The sequence below is a fragment of the Haliotis rubra genome, unplaced genomic scaffold (genome assembly GCF_003918875.1).
Source record: "Haliotis rubra isolate DU_JTF1 unplaced genomic scaffold, ASM391887v1 Scf4, whole genome shotgun sequence".
Lineage (NCBI taxonomy): Eukaryota > Metazoa > Mollusca > Gastropoda > Lepetellida > Haliotidae > Haliotis > Haliotis rubra.
In genome coordinates this window covers 2300158-2320207 of record NW_025767079.1, presented here as the reverse complement: position 1 = coordinate 2320207, position 20050 = coordinate 2300158, and the positions used below count along the sequence as shown (strand labels likewise).

The following is a 20050-nucleotide window of genomic DNA, read 5'->3' as shown; positions in this document are numbered from 1 at the left end:
TCGAAAGATAGGGATCCCATTTAGGATACATAGATGTATCATCAGAGAAAAAATATTCATTATTTTTCAAATTACATTTTGTGAATTTTCTTTTTTGACTCAGTATATATTGCCAGTGTGTAACCTAGGTACACATTTAAAAACACAGTAGTATGTTTTTTAGTATATGATTGGATTACTAAATCAAACTAAGGATGCCTACAGACTCACATCACCATTATGACATCGTAACACTGATTTGAATACAAACGACATATTATCTACACGACACATATACAGAGAATCGCCCAGTAGTTTCAATATCACTTTTGTCCCTATAACATGAAATATATGTGCATTGACATGAAAACGCACCTCTGAGTAAGTCAAGCTTTCAAAATTAGAGACGGAATTTACAGTATTACGAAGACGCCATATTATCGTTAGATTGAAGAAATCATATCAGCTAGACTTCTACTCTTGTCTGAATGCAATTGCGCAGAAAAATCCACATGTTGACAAAATGAACAACAATAAGAAAGCACAAAAGAACAGAAGGTCCACCTTTTTGACAATATCAAACCACTGTTCTTGTCCCAGCACGAGTTTGACTTCCTCGGCCTTCATGTCAGGTTTCACAGATGCATCATTCAGGTCATTAGCCTCATCGGGATTACCAGTTGAAGAGGCATCAGGGGTAACTTTATTTGGATTGGCAGAAAGAAACTTTGTTAGTTGTTTTCTTATTGTCGATTTGGGCAGTGCTGAGTGAAGGTGTAGGACAAAGGCTGACGCCACAACAGTCAACGCCTTGAGGACAAACATGCAGTTCAGATAAATGCTGTAGAGAGCCACGTGGTCGGACACAGAGGGTAAGAAGGAGTTGATGGATGTCAGGTACACTGCATAGGCCAACAACACAGATACACACAGGCTCATCTTCTCTCCTGACTCCGGGGGCACGTGGAACACCATTAGATTGAGACAGGATAGGATGCAAAGAGGCAAAACGGCAGTAAGAATGTAGTAAGTTCGACGTCGACCAAGGATTAATCCCAATTCCAGGACCTTATACAGACACTTACCTGGGCAATATTCATTTACAAACGAACCCAAAACCTCCCACTCTCCATTTTCTTTAAGTGAGGTAAAGGATATTGGTGCATCATGAAATACGTAGTCTATCTCTGAGGTGCGTGTAATCCATTGTGTCAGCTCTAAGGAACAGCGTTGTTTGTCAAACGGGAATCCTGTGACATCCACAGTGCAAGACGTTGAGCGGCGATCTATGGCGTACCACTCCACAGTTCCATTGTTACTAATAGTGCATGGTTGATTTTCGCCCCCAAGATTGCCATTAGAGTTTGACAACACTAAATCTGGCAGCCATATGTCCTTTGGTAAAACCAAGACCCTTGTGATATTCGGAAATTTACTTTCATCCCATGACAATCCTTCAAGGGTCCACGTGAAGAAGAACCACCCAGTGGTGGTCAACATTTGTTTTGTCTCGTCCAGATCTTCAATATGTAGCAGATTAAAGCTGACAGATACTTCCAGAATGGACTTGGCAATAGGCACCGGCCGATCCATATGATTGTGGTTTGATACATATTCTGACACTAAATCTCTTGGAGTAAGAAATGTACCATTGCACATAACGACAGGACACATAAGTAAAAAGAACAGTTCTGTTCCCATTCTGCCACAACGTTGTATGACACAGCAGCGCTAACAGCTTTAATGATTCTGACGAGAATCGCAGCATTTTAATCCTAAGTAATGTGTACAGAATAAACAGCAGAAGCCTTGTTTGATTTGTTTGAAGATTAATGCCAGTGATGAATCAATCTCGAATTTATGTTCATACTCGTTAACATGATCTATATATAAAGATTATATTTGATTCCATAATCCCAATAAAAGCCTAAGGATCGACTGAGTAAACATCACATGTCAAACGGGAAGACATTTTCTCTTGTGATCATCCATACCGATTTCATTGTTCTGTTTGTCAAGCAGTAAAACGATCTAAAGAAAACATAGGCATCTGTGTTCCTGCAGATCGATGATCGTGGTTGTCATAAGGAACCAGTGATGTTTTATCGAATTTACACACACTGTGGCTAAGTTAGAAAATGAAGGCTATTCCTTACTTGTCGATACGTTCACTTGAACCCAATTGGGAAAATGTTCAGGTTGTGCACAAAGCAAGACGACAAACATACACACGCACGCATAAGCGCGCGCGCACACACACACATGGTACACGTCGATGCATTGTATTGAACTAAAATATATTGGCAAAACACTGGTATTGCATAATTGAAATTTTAAGCACAAGCTGATCCCAGGTAGGTCCATTTAGTCAAATGCATGTCTTTTGGTAAAGAGCTACCAAGGCTTACATTAAATATCAAAGGATATTTTTTATTTCAATGTAATTTTAAAGATCAAAGCAAGCTAAATTGAATTTTTAACTGCACGCACAATGACGGAGAAAGGAAAGTATAGCATTGTGGCAGACTGCAAGAAATATATAGTTGATTCAATGCTAAGTCTTTGAATGACATTTGCAAGTGATGCTCATAAGTGATATGTAGATATCTGTTTCCTAGTTTTCATTCACCTGCACAAGGAGTAAGAATATACTCCGAAAAGTCACGTTCGTCATTAAACATATATTGACATCCATTTCTATGTGATACTATACTTCATGTATGATGTAAATATTGTGGGAGAGGACTACCTAAGGTGTGAACACTTACTGAAGTTACGACCAACGCTCAACAGCAAAAGATAATCACGATTAATGCTTTTTCTTTAAAGCGTATGTATCTTATTGTTATAAATAATACGTACTGATTGAGCAAGTATAAGATGTGCTGCTGAGCGTGGCAGCTCATGATGAGATCTCAACCAAAAATCATTATAAGGAGTCTCTCGGAGCATATGCCAGAACAAGTGCCAAAAGAAACCTTAGAATATCTTTTAGACTGGGTTGAGTCAGTGTGTTATTGGTAGAATGCACCAGCTGAAAGAGAATTGAATGAAACCATTCTGTGCCAAACAGCTGTCATCCAAAGTCTGGCTGCCCTGCATCCGTTCTATCAAATTGTAGCTTGACCCTGAAACCTGAAGAAGTTTCTCTTCAGTACTGGAGTCCAAGTTCCATATTCATACACGGGGAGATATATTGCTGGCTCAAGCAAATCTAGCACCAGATCCTGGTCTCAATAAATAGAACAATAATCCTTTATCCTGCAAGGAAAAGGCAATCAAATATTCCCAGAAAGTATTTGAGACAAACTGAATTAATACCATCTGGATTCTCCAAAATGAAAAAGATTGCGTGAGTGTTGTGTATTTTTATCTCAGAATGGGTCTGAGTTCAGGGCACACTTTAGAAGTAGAATCAAGCATGCTCTTTTACCAAGATTTCAGAATGCGACTCTTGTTCAGAAGATGTGCGATCAACAACATTCAAGGCCTCTGTAAAGCTTTCCCAAAATTTACAGTAGACATATGGAGGGCATTTCAAAATATCATGCATCAGTGAGAAAGTTGATGTCCCAGGCAAATTCCTAGTATGATATCTACCCTAATGCTTTCAGGTGAACTGTTGACTACCCTTTACATGATTATGTTCATGACGGATGCCTGCCCTGGGGCAGTATTAGCTTTTCTTGCATATGTTTATGACTGGTGGCACCGGTTGGAAAGGACGCGCTCACCTTTCTGCCAACGCCTGGTGTCATCACTATTTGAAAGTGATTCATAAACACATGCTCCGTCATCGTTTTTCATGATGCCAGTTACCGGATTACTTGGTCCTCAGTTGATTTATTTACAGATCGCAACCATCCAGCTGTAATATTGCTGTCAGTGACGTTAAACAAACAATCAAGAGCTCACAATATATACTAAGCAGCAAAAGAAACGTCAGTTTGGAATTTTCCTTCGCATAAACGTAACGCAAGCTGACCTCGGAGATGGTACGGTGTTCTCCATGTTTTTCATGCAGCTCATGCTGCAGCGGGTTGCTTACAAGAACCAGCCCTAACAAATGCACCCCTTAAAACTGGTTAAAACATTCAAGTACAACATCAGCAGGATGCTGCGACTCACGACAGCTCAGAGGAACCAGGCGCTAGGAAGACCATCTACAGGCTGCAGCAACGTTTCCGGGCCAACAACACCACAAATGATCGCCCCCGTGCTGGCAGACCAAGGGTTACCACAAGACGACAAGACCGCCATGTTGTGCGACAGCATGTACAGAATCCCTTCATACAAGGATCCGAAACAGCACGCCTGACAGTGGGAACACTCAGAAGACCAATCAGTACTGATACAGTACGCCAACGTCTTATCAGCGGGAACCTCCATTGCCGTAGACCTTACCGTGGACCTATTCTCACCCCTCGTCATTGGCGTGAACGTCTACAGTTTGCCCTACAATACCAAAACTGGCAATACAGGCAATGGAGAACTGTTCTGTTCACAGATGAGAGTGGTACTGCTTATCAACTGCAGATGGCAGAACAAGAATATGGCGACGACGTGGCCAGCGTTACTCAGACCAATGTGTTATGGAAAGAGACTCATGGGGACGTGCAATCATCATGGTATGGAGTGGAAGAGGCCTGAACCAGAGAGTGGGTCCTGTGGTGTTCCAGAACCTTGGTCCAGGGAGAGGAGGCGCCATCACAGGGGTGCGCTACATCAACCAAGCTCACAGGCCCAACGTCATACATTTTGTACGTCACCAGAACAACATTTTCCCGCATGACAACTCCCAGGCCCATACTGCCAGAACTACACGGGACTTCCTACAGCAGAACGGTGTCAACATTATGCAGTGGCCAGCCCTTAGTCCTGATTTAAACCCATTTGAACATCTTTGGCATGAAATTCAGAGGAGACTGAATAATGTCATACCAAGACCGAACACAGCCGATTTATTGCGCCGGACCTTTTTTCAGAGTGTGGTTCCAGGTGCCAATGGCCTTCATCAAACGATTGGTGCACTCCATGCATAGAAGCTGTGCTGCAGTTCTTGCCACTCGTGGTGGTCACACTAGATACTGAAGTCAAGCGTCTGAATGGACGGCAAACGTTCACGTAATGTCTTGAAATTGTGAGTTATTCATTGATGTGTCAAAATATTATACACACACAAAACATTTTGATACAGTGACTATCTAATTTTGATTTCGTACTGACGGTTTTGGGGGTTTTTTTGCTGCTGAGTAATAGTTGCAACTGTACAATCCATTCTGCTTTCAACAGAAATTTCTCATGGCCATGGAAAGGTTTTTTGTCGCTTTTATTAACTCTATATTTCTCTCCTGGTCAAAATCCTGGTATCAAAAATCCACAGAATATCTTATTCCTGAAATATTGCTAAAAGTGGCCTAAAATGTAATTCACTCACTGTTCTTTTAACAGAAAATTCTCATGGACATGGAAAGGGTTTGTTCGCTTTGTATTAAGTCTATTATTCTCTCCTGGTCAAAATCCTGGTAAATACCTTATTCCTGAAAGCTTGAAACCACTAAATTCATTATTACTGAAACGCTTTTGTTGAATTTTCTTTTATTTACTCATCCGTAACATAAAATCGTTTAAAGGTCATACAAACATCAGAAGAATTAAATCAAATATGTATGGGTGACAGTCAAAGCACTGGAATTTGGTGGATAAAGAGTGTGTTTTATGTCAGATTCAAGACTTACGCCTGTGTACTCCAGTTCCTTTATGGCATAGGACGGCTCGTCACGCCGAAGGCCCAGGTTCGTTTCCCCACATGGGTACAATGTGTGAAACCCATTTCTGGTGTTCCCCACAATGATATTGCTGGAATAGTGCTAAAAGCGGTGTGAAACTAAACTCACTCACTCCTTAAAGACCTGGGTGTTGTTGTACAAAGCGATCTTAGGGCTGAGGCGATCGTAACTCTCATACCTTATAACATAGACCTACGACTGTCGTAGCGCTAAGGTTGTTTTGTACAACGCCACCCTGGTCAGCGACCCGTCTTTATACAATTGTACATCTGTATATTGTTAGATCGTATATTCTTGTCAACTTGTGTGCATGACCAAATTGTTTGCATTATAAGATATATTGACGATGTATGTGATACTGATATTCGTACTGAAGTTTGTCTCTCGATTTAATCTGTGAATTCACTCAGCACAATACATAAAGATTTTATAAAAAAGTTTTATTTCAAGCAGACAACCAATTATACACCAGCACATCAAGGAACTATGCGTGAACTTATGACACAAACAATGAATACCTTTGTATGTAAAACAGTATGTTGCGTTACTGTCTTAAACCTAGAATTATTTGGGGGAATTATCTCCGGGATCCCCACCCTTCAAAAAACAAACAGAGAGGCATTTCAGGCAAAGCAGGAATGATTCTAGTGTGCAACCATCCTGTTTATATACCCGAGACCTCCTGCGCGAATTCGAAAGCAAGTCCGTACGCGCATGTTCAATTTGCAATTTCGATAATAGAATATATCACATGCTGGTTACGTTACGCAAGTTTTGAATGTCAGACGCTAACGCTGAATGCCGAAGTAATGAAAGTTAGATAATCAAAGATTATGAATGCCGTTAGAATGTCACAGTTTGTGCTGGTTCCTTTGATAGATTATACTTGACTTGGTCAGCTGTAACTTCACTATCAGGCTCCCTGCATCGAGAAAGCCCTGTATTTCGATTAGGACGCAAAGTGACCTAACATTTAATTGCCTATAGCGTCGCTTGACCTGTTGTGGCAGCTTCCATCCCAAGGCGATAAGTGGTATTATGCAAGTTGACAGTGCGCATGTATAGTTAGAGTAAAATAAAGTTAAATATGCATTGTAGAGTATTTTCGAATTTTATCAAAAACTAGAAGGAAAATAGAAAATTTTTGACACTGTTATATAGGTAAAATAGCTATGTGTGCTACATCTACACGTCCTACCTAAATGTCTATAGGTGATGGAATTCCAAGGTTAATAGCTAATATAAAAATGACAAATGGTGGTTTAAACATATCTGACAGATATACCTATAAGAAAGAAGGCTTTCGTTATTTCCACATATTGCTGCAAATGAGTGTGCAAAATTGAATTCGTTACCACATAGCCAATCTGGGCTTTAAAAATAATGTCACACTACACTTCTCTAAAAACACATAATGCATTTTACTCAATAATACTAACTATCAGCCCTCAGGGAAGCTACCATATAATTTCTTACAAAGAAATAATACGCATTTAGATAACAATTTCAAATTTAAAAGTTCGAATGAATTAAAGCAACGTTACATGAAGTCGACTCTCGCGCCCTCTTCCGGCCGAACATTATTTCAAGCGAACCCCATAGAGTTATGTCCCTTGGTGTGCTCTTTACGAATATCCTACACACAACTTGTGAGTGACACCAGTTCGGCAAACACCGACAACACCGCGTCCTACAGTTTTTATTTTGAGAGCAATTGTTTTTATTCCACATTTGGCAAGTGTTCGCTTCGCAGTTCCAATTATCGATTTCAGGCCAAAATACTGTCGAAACTGTCTGACATTGTGCCAATTAAAGTGTTAAATGTTACATGCTTAAATCTATGGTTGCCAAGGAATATATTTGAAAGCACAGTAGAATATTTCTAACGTGTGAAGACAACATAAACCGATGTAAACAAATGTATTGAGAAAAGTGACATGGGTTCAGTCAAATGTTCTGAGTTGGTTGTTCATCTGGATCTTGAAATCACTGATACTACTATCTCACTGCACATGCCCAAGTATTTTTAAAACACTGTAATACCTTACTGAAATATAGGACACGCATTGACGACATGTAGCACAGCGACCTGGTCGGATAACATGAAGTAGGCAGTACATCAAACTAACAATGCTTACAGACGCACATCGCTATTATGACGTCATAATACTGATTTGAAGACATCTAAGCGACATATATTCCGAGAATCACCCAATTTCAAGATCACATTCGTGCCCTTTAGTACGTTCAGTAAATATATGTTTTCAGTGTTTAACCTACGTACATATTTAAAAACACAGTAGCATTTTTTTAGTATATGAGTGGATTACTAAATCAAACTAAGGGTGCTTACAGACTCACATCACCATTATAACATCGTAACACTGATTTGAAGACAAACGACATATCATCTACACGACACATATACAGAGAATCGCCCAGTAGTTTCAATATTACTTTTGTCGCCATAACGTGAAATGTATGTGTATTGACACGAAAAAAAGCACGTCCGGGTAAATCAAGTTTAGAAACTTAGGACGGAATTAACAGTAAAACGAGCATGCCATATTATCGTTAGATTGAAGTAATTATATAAGCTAGACTATTACACTTGTCTGAATGCAATTGCGCAGAAAAAACCTCCTGTCGATAAAATGAACAACAATAAGAAAGCACCAAAGAACAGAAGGTCCACCTTTTTGACAATATCAAGCCACTGTTCTTGTTCCAGTACGAGTTTGACGTCTTCGGTCATCATGTTAGGTTTCACAGATGCATCATTCAGGTCATTAGCTTCATCGGGATTACCAGTTGAAGAGGCACCGGGTGTAACTTTCTTTAGATTGGCAGAAAGAAGCTTTGTCAGCTGTTTTCTTATTGTCGATTTGGGCAGTGCTGAGTGAAGGTGTAGGACAAAGACTGACGCCACAACAGTCAACGCCTTGAGGAAAAACATGCAGTTCAGATAAACGCCGTAGAGAGCCACATGGTCGGACACAGAGGGTAAGAAGGAGTTGATGGATGTCAGGTACACCGCATAGGCCAACAACACAGACACACACAGGCTCATCTTCTCTCCTGACTCCGGGGGCACGTGGAACACCATTAGATTGAGACAGGATAGGATGCAAAGAGGCAAAACGGCAGTAAGAATGTAGTAAGTTCGACGTCGACCAAGGATGAATCCCAACTCCAGGACCTGATACAGACCGTTACCTGGAAAATATTCTTTTGCAAACGAACCCAAAACCTCCCACTCTCCATTTTCTTTAAGTGAGGTAAAGGATATTGGTACATCGTGAAATACGTAGTCTATCTCTGAGGTGAGTGTAATCCATTGTGTCAGCTCTAAGGAACAGCGTTGTTTGTCAAACGGAAAGCCTGTGACATCCACAGTGCAAGACGTTGAGCGGCGTTCTATGACACCCCACTCCACAGTTCCATTGTTGCTAATAGTGCATGGTTGATTTTCGCCCCCAATATTGCCATTAGAGTTTGACAACACTAAATCTGGCAACCATATGTCCTTTGGTGAAACCGAGACCCTTGTGATATTCGGAAATTTACTTTCATCCCACGACAATCCTTCAAGGGTCCACCTGAAGAAGAACCACCCAGTGGTGGTCAACATTTGTTTTGTCTCGTCAAGATCCTCAATATGTAGCAGATTAAAGCTGACAGATACTTCCAGAATAGACTTGGAAATAGCCACCGGCTGATCCATATGATTGTGGGTAGATACATATTCTGACACTAGATCTCTTGGAGTAAGGAAGGTAACATTGCACATAACAACAGGACACATAAGTATAAAGAACAGTTCTGTTCCCATTTTGCCACAACGCTGTATGACACAGCAGCGCTAACAGCTTTAATGATTCTGACAAGAATCGCAGCATTTTAATCCTAAGTAATGTTTACAGAATAAACAGCAGAAGCTTTGTTTAATCAGTTTAAAAATTAATGCCAGTGATGAATCAATCTCGAATTTATGCTCATACTCTTTATATTGATAACATGATCTATATATAATAGATTATGTTTGATTCCATAATCCCAGTAAAAGCGTAATGGATCGACTGAGTAAACACCACATGTCAAACGGGAAGACATTTTCTCTTGTGGTCAACCATACCGATTTCATTGTTCTGTTTGTCAAGCAGTAAAACGATCTAAAGAAAACATCTGTGTTCCTGCAGATTGATGATCGTGGTTGTCATAGGAACCAATGATGTTTTATCGAATTTACACACACTGTGGCTAAGTTAGAAAATGAAGGCTATTCCTTACTTGTCGATACGTTCACTTGAACCCAATGGGGAAAATGTTCAGGTTGTGCACAAAGCAAGACGACAAACATACACACGCACGCACAAGCGCATACACACACACACACACACACACACACACACACACACACACACACACACACACACATGGTACACGTCGATGCATTGTATTGAACTAAAATATATTGGCAAAACACTGGTATTGCATAATTGAAATTTGTAAGCACAAGCTGATCCCAGGTAGGTCCGTTTAGTCAAATGCATGTCTTTTGGTGAAGGGCTACCAAGGCTTACATTAAATATCAAAGGATATTTTCGATTTCAATGTAATTTTAAAGATCAAAGCAAGCTAAATTGAATTTGTAACTGCACGCACAATGACGGAGAAAGGAAAGTATAGTATTGTATCAAACTGCAAGAAATATATAGTTGATTCAATGTTAAGTCTTTGAATGACATTTACAAGTGATGCTCATAAATGATATGTAGATATCTGTTTCCTAGTTTTCATTCACCTGCACAAGAATTAAGAACATACTCCGAAAAGTCACGTTCCTCATTAAACATATATTTACTTCCATTTCTATGTGATTATGATAATATACTTCATGTATGATGTAAATATTGTTGGAGAGGACTACCTAAGGTGTGAACTCTTACTGAAGTTACGACCAACGCTCAACAGCAAAAGATAATCACGATTAATGCTTTTTCTTTAAAGCGTATGTATCTTATTGTTATAAATAATATGTACTGATTGAGCAAGTATAAGATGTGCTGCTGAGCGTGGCAGCTCATGATGAGATCTCAACCAAAAATCATTATAAGGAGTCTCTCGGAGCATATGACAGAACAAGTGCCAAAAGAAACCTTAGAATATCTTTTAGACTGGGTTGAGTCAGTGTGTTATTGGTAGAATGCACCAACTGAAAGAGAAGAAACAGAATTGAAATGAAACCATTCTGTGCCAAACAGCTGTCATCCAAAGTCTGGCTGCCCTGCATCCGTTCTATCACATTTTAGCTTGACCCTGAAACCTGAAGAAGTTCCTGTTCAGTACTGGAGTGCAAGTTCCATATTCATACAAGGGGAGATATATTGCTGGCTCAAGCAAATCTAGCACCAAATCCTGGTCTGAATAAATAGAACAATAATCCTTTATCCTGCAAGGAAAAGGCAATCAAATATTCACAAAAAGTATTTGAGACAAACTGAATTAATACCATCTAGATTCTGAAGAATGCAAAGGATTGCTTGAGTGTTGTGTATTTTTATCTCAGAACGGGTCTGAGTTCAGGGCTCACTTTAGAAGTAGAATCAAGCATACTCTTTTACCAAGATATCAGAATGCAACTCTTGTTCAGAAGATGTACGATCAACAACATTCAATGCCTCTGTGCAGCTTTCCCAAAATTTACAGTAGACATATGGATGCATTTCAAAATATCATGCATCAGTGACAAAGATCATGTCCGAGGCAAATTCCTACTTTGATTTCAGGTGAACTGCTGACTACCCTTTACATAATTATGTTCATGACGGATGCCTGCCCTGGGGCAGTTTAAGCTTTTCTTTCATATGTTTATGACTGGTGGCACCGGTTGGAAAGGACGCGCTAACCTTTCTGCCAACGCCTGGTGTCATCACTATTTGAAAGTGATTCATAAACACATGCTCCGTCATCGTTTCTCATGATGCCAGTCGCCGGATTACTTGGTCCAGAGTTGATTTATTTACAGACCGCAACCATCCAGCTGTAATATTGCTGTCAGTGACGTTTAACAAACAATCATGTGCTCACAATATATACTAAGCAGCAAAAGAAACGTCAGTTTGGAATTTTCCTTCGCATAAACGTAACGCAAGCTGACCTCGGAGATGGTACGGTGTTTTCCAGGTTTTTCATGCAGCTCATGCCGCAACTCACAACAGCTCAGAGGAACCAGGCGCTAGGAAGACCTGAAGCTGGCCACACTGCACAAGTCGTTGCCAATCACTTCCAGTTCAGCGTTCGGACCATCTACAGGCTGCTGCAACGTTTCCGGGCCACCAACACCACAACTGATCGCCCCCGTACTGGCAGACCAAGGGTTACCACAAGACGACAAGACTGCTATGTTGTGCGACAGCATGGTCAGAATCCCTTCATGCAGGAATCGGAAACAGCACGCCTGACAGTGGGAACACACAGAAGACCAATCAGTTCTGATACAGTACGCCAACGTCTTATCAGCAGGAACGTCCATTGCCGTAGACCTTAACGAGGACCTATCCTCACCCCTCGTCATTGGCGTGAACGTCTACAGTTTGCCCTACAACACCAAAACTGGCAATACAGGCAATGGAGAACATTTCCTAGATGAGAGTGGTACTGCTTATCAACTGCAGATGGCAGAACAAGAATATGGCGACGACATGGCCAGCGTTACTCAGACCCGTTACTCATGGGGACGTGCAAGCATCATGGTATGGAGTGGAAGAGGCCTGAACCAGGGAGTGGGTCCTGTGGTGTTCCAGAACCTTGGTCCAGGAAGAGGAGGCGCCATCACAGCAGTGCGCTACATCGACTAAGCTCTCAGACCCCACGTCATACCACATTTTGCACGTCACCGGAACAACATTTTCCCGCATGACAACGCCCAGGCCCACACTACCAGAACTACACGGGACTTCCTACAGCAGAACGGTGTCAACATTATGCAGTGGCCAGCCCTTAGTCCTGATTTAAACCCATTTGAACATCTCTGGGATGAAATTCAGAGGAGACTGAATAATGTCATACCAAGGCCGAACACTGCCGATTTGTTGCGCCAGAACTTTTTCAGAGTGTGGTTCCAGGTGCCAATGGCCTTCATCAATCGATTGGTGCACTCCATGCATAGACGCTGTGCTGCAGTTATTGCCGCTCGTGGTGGTCACACTAGATACTGAAGTCAAGCGTCTGAATGGACGGCAAACGTTCACGTAATGTCTTGAAATTGTGTTGAGTTATTCATTGATGTGTCAAAATATTATACACACAAAAAAAACCTTGATACAGTGGCTATCTAATTTTGATTTCGTACTGACGTTTTTTGGTATTTTTTGCTGCTGAGTAATAGTTGCAACTGTACAATCCATTCTGCTTTCAACAGAAATTTCTCATGGCCATGGAAAGGTTTTTTGTCGCTTTTATTAACTCTATATTTCTCTCCTGGTCAAAATCCTGGTAAATACCTTATTCCTGAAAGCTTGAAACCACTGAATTCATTATTACTGAAACGATTTTGTTGAATTTTCTTTTATTTACTCATCTGTAACATAAAATCGTTTAAAGGTCATACAAACATCAGAAGAATTAAATCAAATATGTATGGGTGACAGTCAAAGCACTGGAATTTGGTGGATAAAGAGTGTGTTTTATGTCAGATTCAAGACTTATGCCTGTGTACTCCAGTTCCTTTAAGGCATAGGGCGGCTCGTCACGCCGAAGGCCCAGGTTCGTTTCCCCACATGGGTACAATGTGTGAAGCCCATTTCTGGTGTTCTCCACCATGATATTGCTGGAATAGTGCTAAAAGCGGTGTAAAACTCACTCACTCACTTAAAAGACCTTGGTGTCGTTGTACAAAGCGATCTTAGGCCTGAGGTCATCGTAACCCCCATACCTTATAGCATAGACCGAAAACTGTCGTAGGGTTACGGTTGTTTTGTACAACGGCACACTGGTCAGTAACACGTCTTTACACGATTGTACATCTGTATGTTGTTAGATCGTATATTCTTGTCAACTTGTGTGCAGGACCAAACTGTTTGCATTATCAACTATATCTATACTGTATGTGATATTGATATTCTTACTGAAGTTTGTCTCTCGATTTAATCTGTGAGTTCACTCATCAAAATATATAGTGATTTTATAAAAAGCTTTATTTCAAGCACACAACAAAGTACAAAGCATACACCAGCACATCAAGGAAATATGCGTGAAACTCATCACACAAACAATGAATACCTTAGCATGTAAAATAGCTATGTGTGCTACTTCTACACGCCGTACCTGAATGTCTGTAGGTGATGGAATTCCGAGGTAAATAGCTAATATTAAATGACAAATGGTGGTTTAAACATATCTGACAGATATACATATCAGAAAGAAGGCTTTTGTGATTTCCACATATTGCTGCAGATGAGTGGGCAAAAATTGAATTCGTTACCACATAGCCAATCTGGGCTTTAAAAACACAATGTCACACCACTCTTCCCTAAAAATACATAATGTATTATTAATAATACTCAGGGAAGCTACCATATAATTTATTGCAAACAAAAAATACGCATTTAAATTACAATATCATATTAAAGAGTTCGAATGAATTAAAGCAATGTTGCATTAAATCGACTCTCGTGCCCTCTTCTGGTCGAACATTATTTCAAGCGAACCCAATAGAGCTACGTCGCTTGGAGCGTTCTTTACGAATATCCTACACAAAACTTGTGATTGATACCAGTTCGGCAAACACTGTGTCCTACAGTCTTTGATGTTGAGATGTTTACATTCCATATTTCGCAAGTGTTATCCGTGTGGAAGCTGTTCGCCTCGCAGTTTCAGTTAACGATTTCAGGCCAAAATACTGTCGAAAATGTGTGACATTGTGCCTTTAAAGCGTTAACTGTTACATGTTTAAATCTATGGTTGCCAAGGAATACGTTTGAAAGCACAGTAGTATATTTCTAATGTGTGAGGACAAAATAAACACACGCAAACAACTGTATTGAGAAAAGTGACATGGGTTCAGTCAAATGTTCTGAGTTGTCTCTCAACTTGGTTGTTCATCTGGATTTAGAAATCGCTGATCCTTATAACAGTCCTCCAAGAAAATATCTCTCTGCACATGCCCAAGTATTTTTTAAAGCACTGAAATACCTTACTGAAATATAGCACATTCATGGAATACAGCTACCTGGTCGGATAACATGAAGTAGGCAGTACATCAAACTAAGAATGCTTACAGACGCACATCGCTGTTATGACGTCATAATACTGATTTGAAGACAAAAGACATCTAAACGACAGATATTCAGAGAATCACCCAATTTCAAGTTCACATTCGTGCCCATTAGTACATTCAGTAATTGAATATTGTCAGCGTGTAACCTAGGTACACATTTAGAAACACAGTAGTATTTCGTTAGTATATGAGTGGATTACTAAATCAAACTAAGAATGCTTACGGACTGAAATCACCATTATGACATCGTAACACTTATTTGAAGACAAACAACATATCATCTACACGACTCATATACAGAGAATCGCCCAGTAGTTTCAATATCACTTTTGTCGCCATAACGTGAAATATATATGCATTGACAGGAAAAAAGCACCTCTGAGTAAATCAAGTTTTGAAAATTAGAGACGGAATTTACAGTATTAGGAACACGCCATATTATCGTCAGATTAAAGTAATTATATAAGTTAGACTATTACACTTGTCTGAATGCAATTGCGCAGAAAAATCCACATGTTGACAAAATGAACAACAATAAGAAAACACAAAAGAACAGAAGGTCCACCTTTTTGACAATATCAAACCACTGTTCTTGTTCGAGCACCTGTTTGACGTCCTCGGCCTTCTTGTCAGGTTTCACAGATGCATCATTCAGGTCATTAGCTTCACCGGGATTACCAGTTGAATCGGTACCGGTTGTAGCTTTCTTTGGATTACCAGAAAGACGCTTAGTCAGCTGTTTTCTTATTGTCGACTTGGGCAGTGCTGAGTGAAGGTGTAGGACAAAGACTGACGCCACAACAGTCAACGCCTTGAGGAAAAACATGCAGTTCAGATAAACGCTGTAGAGAGCCACGTGGTCGGACACAGAGGGTAAGAAGGAGTTGATGGATGTCAGGTACACCGCATAGGCCAACAACACAGACACACAGAGAGTCATCTTCTCTCCTGACTCCGGGGGCACGTGGAACACCATTAGATTGAGACAGGATAGGATGCAAAGAGGCAAAACGGCAGTAAGAATGTAGAAAGTTCGACGTCGACCAAGGATGAATCCCAACTCCAGGACCTGATACAGACCCTTACCTGGGAAATATTCCTTTACAAACGAACCCAAAACCTCCCACTCTCCATTTTCTTTAAGTGAGATAAAGGATATTGGTACATCGTCAAATACGTAGTCTATCTCTGAGGTGAGTGTACTCCATTGTGTCAGCACTAAGGAACAGCGTTGTTTGTCAAACGGGAAGCTTGTGACATCCACAGAGCAAGACGTTGAGCGGCGATCTATGGCGCCCCACTCTACAGTTCCATTGTTGCTAATAGTGAATGATTGTTGTTCGCCCCCAATGTTGCCATTAGAGTTTGACAACACTACATCTGGCAACCATATGTCCTTTGGTAAAACCAAGACCCTTGGGATATTCGGAAATTTACTTTTATCCCATGACAATCCTTCTAGGGTCCACCTGAAGAAGAACGCCCCAGTGGTGGTCAACATTTGTTTCGACTCGTCAAGATCTTCAATATGTAGCAGATTAAAGCTGACAGATACTTCCAGAATAGACTTGGAAATAGTCACCGGCTGATCCATATGATTGTGGGTAGATATATATTCTGACACTAAATCTCTTGGAGTAAGGAAGGTAACATTGCACATAACAACAGGACACATAAGTAAAAAGAACAGTTCTGTTCCCATTCTGGCACAACGCTGTATGACACAGCAGCGTTAACAGCTGTAATGATTCTGACGAGAATCGCAGCATTTAAATCCTAAGTAATGTTTACGGAATAAACAGCAGAAGCCTTGTTTAATTAGTTTAAAGATTAATGCCAGTGAAGAATCAATCTCGAATTTATGCTCATACTCTTTATATTCATAACAAGGTCTATATATAATAGATTATGTTAGATTCCATAATCACACTAAGAGCTTGAATAGATCAACTGAGTAAACATCACATGTCAAACAGAAAGACATTTTCACTTGTGATCAACCATGTCGATTTCATTGTTCTGTTTGTCAAGCAGTAAAATACACTAAACAAAAGATGGGCGTTTGTGTTCCTGGAGTTTGTTGATCGTCGTTGTCATAGGAACCAGTGGTGTGTTTTTTTTATTGATTTTACATACACTGTGCCTAAGTTGAAGGCTATTCCTTACTTGACGATATGTTCACTTTAACCCAAGGGGGAAAATGTTCAGGTTGTGCACAAAGCAAGACGACAAACATGCAGACACACGCATAAACACGCATAGACACACGCACACACACGTTATAATCATTGTTGCATTGTATCGAAATAAAATAAATTGGCAAAACATTGGTATTGCATAACTGAAATTTGTAAGCACAAGATGAGCCCAGATAGGTCATGTGTCAAATGAATGTCTGTTGGTAAAAGGCTACCAAAGCTTACATTCAATATAAAAGGATATTTTCTATTTCAATGTAATTTTAAAGATTAAAGTGACCTGAATTGAATTTGTAACTGCACGCACAATGTCGGAGACAGGGAAGTATGTCATTGTATCAAAGTGCAAGAAATATGAAGTTGATTCAAAGTAAAGTCTTTGAATGACATTTACAAGTGACGCTCATAAATGATATATAGATATCTATTTCCCAGTTTTCATTCATCTGCACAAGGAGTAAGAATATACTCCGAAACGTCACGTTCCTCATTAAACATATATTGACATCCATTTCTATGTGATGATATACTTCATGGATGAAGTAAATATTGTGGGAGACGACTACCTAAGGTGTAAACAGTTACTGAAGTTACGACCACATCAGACTAAGAATGCTCACCATCGCACATCACTATCACGATGTAATAATACTCAGAGGGTAGGTAATATACATGGAGAGTCATATACAGGTATTTGCCCAATTTCTTTGGCTATTTTCCCCATAACTTGAAATGCGTTGTCTTTCTACATTCCTAACGTGTTTCATGAACAACATGATTCGCCAAACATCTTTTGAATATTGTAGTAATCGTACATTTACATTTTTAACTTCTCCTTATTCACATCTATGTAATGATGACTGTCGACAATGTTATGAAAATTGTACTCCTCTCTATATCTTACCAGTCGGCCGATTCGACCTGAGGCGGTTTATTGTAATTTTTTGACATTCTAATTTCAGTTGTCAAAATGTTTAGATTAAAGACATAATTCACAGTAAAACGAACACGCCTTATCATTGTAAGACTGAAGTAATCACCTATCCTAAATCACTCATGTCAAAGGGGCGGTGGGGTAGCCTAGTGGGTAATATTGCTTGAATATTGCTAAAAGCGGCGTAAAATAAAACTCATTCACTCACTCATGTCAAACTGCAATTGCAAAGGAGAATCAAGCTGTCGAAAAAATGAACAACATTAAGAAAACACAAAAGAACAGAAAGTCCATTTTTTTTTGACAATAACAAATCACTGTTCTTGTTCAACCACGTGTGGGACGTCCTCGGCATTTTTGTCAGGCTTCATAGATACATCAGTCAGGTTATTTGTTTCCTCGGGATTATCAGCCCACAAGGCACCAGGTGTGTCATTCTTTGCTCTGGGTGAAAGATGCTTTGTCAGTTGTTTTCCTATTGTCGACTTTGGCAGTGCTGAGGGAAGGTGTAGGACAAAGACTGATGCCACAACAGTCAGAGCCTTGAAGACAAACATGCAGTTCAGATAAACGCTGTAGAGAGCCACGTGGTCGGACACAGAGGGTAAGAAGGAGTTGATGGATGTCAGGTACACTGCATAGGCCAACAACACAGACACACAGAGAGTCATCTTCTCTCCTGACTCCGGGGGCACGTGGAACACCATTAGATTGAGACAGGATAGGATGCAAAGAGGCAAAACGGCAGTAAGAATGTAGAAAGTTCGACGTCGACCAAGGATGAATCCCAACTCCAGGACCTGATACAGACCCTTACCTGGGAAATATTCCTTTACAAACGAACCCCAAACCTCCCACTCTCCATTTTCTTTAAGGTGAGGTCAAAGATATTGGTACATCGTGAAATACGTAGTCTATCTCTGAGGTGAGTGTACTCCATTGTGTCAGCTCTAAGGAACAGCGTTGTTTGTCAAACGGGAATCCTGTGACATCCACAGTGCAAGACGTTGAGCGGCGAACTATGGCGTACCACTCCACAGTTCCATTGTTGCTAATAGTGCATGGTTGACTAAGTTTGGCAACCATATGTCTGTTGGTGAGACTGAGCCTCTTGCGATATTCGGAAATTTACTTTCATCCCATGTCAATCCTTCGAGAGTCCACGTGAAGAAGAACCACCCAGTAGTGGTCAACATTTGTTTTGACTCATCCAGATCTTCAATATGTAGCAGATTTAAGTTGACACACACTTCCAGAATGGACTTGGAAATAGGCGCCGGATGATACAAGGGGTTATGCTTAGATAGATATTCTGACACTAAAACCATTGGAGAAAGGAAGGTAACATTGCACATAACTGTAGTGAACATAAGTAAAAATAGCAGTTCTCTTTCCATTCTGACACAACGCTGTAGGACATGGCAGCGCCAACAGACTGAACATGTAATGGTTCTGACGAGAATCACAGCACTTTGTACAGAGTAAAGTACTGAATAAACAACGAACGCTAGTGGAATTCGCGGTGGCTGAGCGGGTTAGGCGGCCGACTTTGTGTGCTGACGATTTGGTGCCTGACTCAGAGGGTGTGGGTTCGAATCCCGGATGGGGCTCAACCCCCAAAATTGCTAGAATTTGTACTTTACTGAGAAAGTGTTATCCCAAAAATAACATATGTTATGTTTGTTTGGATCGTTTTTTAGTCATGCGAAATGGAAATAGAAAACAAAGCTTTTAAATGTGTGCCAACGTTACCTTAGATTTTATATGTGTAAAACGTCTAGTTCTCATGCTGCACGTATGGTTACAAATTCAGTTTTACGCACTTTGATCTGCAGCAATGCATTGAAATCAAAGAAACCTTTTCTATATT

At 40.3% G+C, this 20050-nt stretch overlaps 3 protein-coding genes across 3 annotated transcripts; all 3 read right to left on the bottom strand.

Moving 5' to 3' along the window:
* Positions 1 to 453: 453 nt before the first annotated feature.
* LOC124287082 (neuronal acetylcholine receptor subunit alpha-5-like) lies at positions 454 to 954 on the bottom strand. The gene has a single exon (XM_046723561.1). It carries the CDS (start codon positions 952 to 954, stop codon positions 454 to 456), a length of 501 nt encoding a protein of 166 aa, XP_046579517.1.
* Positions 955 to 8373: 7419 nt separating this feature from the next.
* Positions 8374 to 8874, bottom strand: LOC124287081 (neuronal acetylcholine receptor subunit alpha-5-like). Its single transcript, XM_046723560.1, has one exon. It carries the CDS (start codon positions 8872 to 8874, stop codon positions 8374 to 8376), a length of 501 nt encoding a protein of 166 aa, XP_046579516.1.
* A 6649-nt stretch (positions 8875 to 15523) lies between these two features.
* On the bottom strand, positions 15524 to 16024 carry LOC124287080 (neuronal acetylcholine receptor subunit alpha-5-like). Its single transcript, XM_046723559.1, has one exon. It carries the CDS (start codon positions 16022 to 16024, stop codon positions 15524 to 15526), a length of 501 nt encoding a protein of 166 aa, XP_046579515.1.
* Between the last annotated feature and the right edge of the window lie 4026 nt (positions 16025 to 20050).

What these genes read in the sequence shown, in the direction of transcription:
- LOC124287082 (XM_046723561.1), bottom strand. Translation starts at nt 954, where the DNA reads ATGGTGTTCCACGTGCCCCCGGAGTCAGGAGAGAAGATGAGCCTGTGT.
- LOC124287081 (XM_046723560.1), bottom strand. Translation starts at nt 8,874, where the DNA reads ATGGTGTTCCACGTGCCCCCGGAGTCAGGAGAGAAGATGAGCCTGTGT.
- LOC124287080 (XM_046723559.1), bottom strand. Translation starts at nt 16,024, where the DNA reads ATGGTGTTCCACGTGCCCCCGGAGTCAGGAGAGAAGATGACTCTCTGT.